The sequence below is a fragment of the Fringilla coelebs genome (assembly GCF_963513975.1).
Source record: "Fringilla coelebs genome assembly, chromosome: 4".
NCBI classification, from domain to species: domain Eukaryota; kingdom Metazoa; phylum Chordata; class Aves; order Passeriformes; family Fringillidae; genus Fringilla; species Fringilla coelebs.
Genome location: NC_140032.1, coordinates 42,510,169 through 42,514,138, shown reverse-complemented (window position 1 = coordinate 42,514,138; position 3,970 = coordinate 42,510,169). Strand labels below are relative to the sequence as shown.

Sequence of the window (3,970 nt, the reverse complement as noted above, 5' to 3'; positions counted from 1 at the left end):
GAGAAATGTGTGAAAATACTTTTGGGAAGAAAGGGAAGCTATGTTTTTTGGCTGAGCCTGGATTTAGGGCAAAGAAGGGAAAGAATTTATATCTGTCAGCCCTCTTACCTTTCTACTTCTGTGTAGACATTACCTGCACTGAAAAAAAAAAAAAGATTTTGAAGCATCTGACAATCCTGGGACCTCACCAAATCTCTACTGTAATGATGAATGGAAGAGTGGAAGAGTAATTCCTAGGTGAAGGAATAGGTCAAAGGAAAGTGCTCATCATAGTTCTCAACTTCTGCGTAGCCTTGACTGTGCAAATTGTGGTGGATCTCTTACATTTCTAACCTGGTGGACTAAAGGTGTATTGATAAGGAATCCCTTAGGCTTAGGCTAGTAGTTGAACTGCTAAAATCAGCAGTGCACACTAGTCTGAGCAGCTGGCACATCTCAGCTACGTGTTTTGCGGTGTTTCACCTCTCAGGTTTACACTATTAATTGTTGAATAAATGTAGACTAAACAGTATGGCATAATTCTGACCTGTTTAGCTGGGAGGAAAATGCCTTTCTGTTCATGCAGTCGATCTGCTTCTTTGGCAAAAATAGCTTGCCCTGAGAAATTCTTTGGGATGTTGTGCGGGATAGAAGCAAGCAAAAAGGGTTCAGTCTCCTGCTGGTAGCCAACACTCCTTTCTCAGTTTGGAAACCATACTGAAGGATGTCACTCACTGGTAGTTACTGGGAGCAGTGGTAGGGATGAAAATGGACCTCTGTTCCTCTGAGATGGAAGGAATTGAATGGAGCTGATCAAAAAAGAACAAGAATTTTTTAAGAGACATGGTTATCCAAACACATCAATAGCTGCTTCTTTAGGCAGACTTGAATTTGGGAAGGGCTAAGCAATGTGTAACACTCCATGGCAAGAAAGTGACATTTCTCTACTCTTGCTCTCCTTAGGGAAGGTAATGTATGGAGAAGTCGAGTGAGTAACTCAGGGCTGCCTTTCCCCTTGGAGGCCAACACTGGTTTTTTATTGGTAAGTTTGCCTGGCACTCACTGGTAATTTCTTTTTATTTTCCCAGGCCAAGGAAAGGAGTCCCCAGGTTCTCGGTTCATGGTTAGCATGCCACCCATGCTCTGGGCAGTTTTCATGGGGACATGTATTTTTTTACATTGGACTGAAATCTGAGTCAGCATCTGACTGTAAACCATTCATATAGTGTGCTGACCAAAGTCTTAGCGTAGCACAGAATTTGGCTCAGCCTGTGTAAGGAAGAAAAAAAAAAAAGTGATTTTTATGCCAGTGGTGAAATTCTTACTGACTTCAGCAGGGGAATGATTTGCTCTTCGCTATGACTGCAGTCAGAAATGAATGTCTGATTGGCAGCCTCCAAGGAGCTCTGTTTTCTGAAACATCACACAGAAAGGAAATATCATGTATGACTGTGTTTCAATTGTTTCTTGAATTGATTTCAGCATGAATAAGTTATGCAGTCATTTCAAAGAAATGCTATTATTTCCATTCAATTTCTGTGGTATTTTTTATTTGCCTCATGGTATAAACTATTGTAAAACAAAGTTTCTTAAAGAAAGATCCCAGCAATTAGTTCACTGATGTTAAGGAAGGACATAAACCTGTAAGAATTTAGTAACTATTTAAAGGAAACACTTTTCATTAAGGAAAAGCTGGAAGATTATTATGCTAATAACAGTCTGGATGGTGCTGTTCCATGTAGAATTCCCATAGATATTACTGGAAGATTTGTGCTAAATAAGCACTAGTTTTATGTAGTGGATTGTAAAAAAAAAGATATGCTGCCCAGCAGGATCTTAATCCTTCTGCATTTACTTAGGCAAACTTTGTCTTTGGAATGCTTTTGAAATCTGTTCCAATTTTCAGCAGGAGTCATGCCTAAATAATATTACTGGATCAGCCTTCAAAATGTGAGGGCAAGAGAATTCAAATATATTAAGACAGATCTTCTCTTAATCCTGCAATGTAGTGTGTGGGTTAGGAAAGAGATGTAGCTTTAGCTCTTTGCTTCTTGTCTTAGCCCATGTGGACCAATTTCTCCACTTGTTCTTGTACTGTTTTGTTTTCAGGGGCAGCTCTGTGGCTTAGACCAGGCTGCTGTGAAGATGGGGCCCCTGGAAGCAGTAGGTGAGGACAACCAGACGGATGAAATGAAAATGGAGCTGTTCACTAAGCTGTACTTGACAAGATACACCACGCCACTCAACGAATTGGCTCTGGACCCTAAACCGGAGCTGAAGGACAGCACAACACTTGTTGAAGTACAGATAATTCTTATCTTTGCTTACTGCTCCATCATCCTGCTGGGAGTGATCGGAAACTCCCTCGTGATCCACGTGATCATCAAGTTCAAAAGCATGCGCACAGTGACTAACTTCTTCATTGCCAACCTGGCGGTGGCTGACCTGCTGGTGAACACGCTGTGCCTGCCCTTCACTTTGGTTTATACGCTCCTGGGCGAGTGGAAACTGGGCCCGGTGCTGTGCCACCTGGTGCCTTATGCCCAGGCCCTTGCTGTCCACGTGTCCACTGTCACTTTGACTGTGATCGCTCTGGATCGTCACCGCTGCATCGTCTACCACTTGGAGAGCAGAATCTCTAAGCGGATCAGCTTCCTGATTATAGGAGTTGCCTGGGCGGTCAGTGCCCTGTTGGCAAGTCCTCTGGCCATCTTCCGTGAGTACTCGTTGATCGAGATCATTCCTGACTTCAAGATTGTGGTCTGCTCTGAGAAGTGGCCAGGGGAGGGGCAGCTCAACTATGGCACCATCTACAGCATCTCCATGCTCCTGATCCAGTATGTTCTGCCTCTGGCAGTCATCTCCTATGCCTACGTCCGTATTTGGACCAAGCTCAAGAACCACGTTAGCCCCGGGGCGGGCAATGACCAGTATCACCACCGGCGCCAGAAAACCACCAAGATGCTGGTGTGCGTGGTGGTGGTGTTCGCTGTCAGCTGGCTGCCCTTTCACACCTTCCAGCTGGTCAGTGACATTGACAGTCAGGTGCTGGACCTGAAAGAGTACAAACTGATCTACACGGTGTTCCACGTCATTGCCATGTGCTCCACGTTTGCTAACCCCCTCCTCTATGGCTGGATGAATAACAACTACAGGACGGCCTTCCTCACGGCCTTCCAGTGTGAGCAGCGGCTGGACTCCATCCACCCCGAGGTATCAGCAGCTTTCAAAGCCAGGAAGAAACTAGAAGCCAAGAGGATTCAGTTCCCTGGGGACTCTTTCACACAACCTACCAATGTCTAGGATGTCTGACTGTAAAGAAGAAATATGTTGTGTACAAAGGGATGAACCCATTTTGGTACATGCAGTTTCAATGTGTAGTTTTATTCATACATGGTGAAAGAACAGTAGCAGGAAAGTCGAGGCAGGTATTATGATTTGAGGGGAGTTGATTGATGCCAAGAGTATGTAAATATACAACTGCAAGGAAGTAAAAGGGAGAGGCTTAGTTTATGGCTGTCTCTACCCTGTCTCTAACAGGGTAAATAAAAACTATTCCATCCCTCCCATATCTTCTTGTCAGGTCTAAATGACAAGTGCAGGGTCTGCTGGTTTTGCTGGAGGAAGGCAAATGGCTGATTTGTAGCATAGGAATATTGGTGGTGGGAGTGGGTAGTTTTCATATTTGATGTGAAAATCAAGGATTGCAGAAGTCTGCCAGGAGAAAGAAACATGTCTGGTGGGAGAATCAGCTGTGTTGGTTAAACCTCAAACTTTTCAGACCCTTCTCTCCTACAGGCATCTTTTGCAAAGACAAGGGAATTCAGAAGAGAAATATGTTACTTCTTTTTGACTTGTGCTAGACTATTTCAAGCCAGAGCATTTGAAACAGATTAGGTGGTGAAAACAGAAGAGAAAAGAAAAACAAAACCCACCCAAATACTGGATTCAGTGAGAGGAAAGGTCAAGTTTCTACATAAAATGGAATGTG

At 43.8% G+C, this 3,970-nt stretch overlaps 1 protein-coding gene across 1 annotated transcript; it reads left to right on the top strand.

The window, feature by feature from the left end:
* Nucleotides 1–2,124: 2,124 nt before the first annotated feature.
* Nucleotides 2,125–3,282, top strand: NPY2R (neuropeptide Y receptor Y2; the record flags this gene model as incomplete). The annotated part of the gene is made up of 1 exon (XM_084204350.1): nt 2,125–3,282. One exon carries the CDS (start codon nt 2,125–2,127, stop codon nt 3,280–3,282), a length of 1,158 nt encoding a protein of 385 aa, XP_084060476.1.
* Between the last annotated feature and the right edge of the window lie 688 nt (nt 3,283–3,970).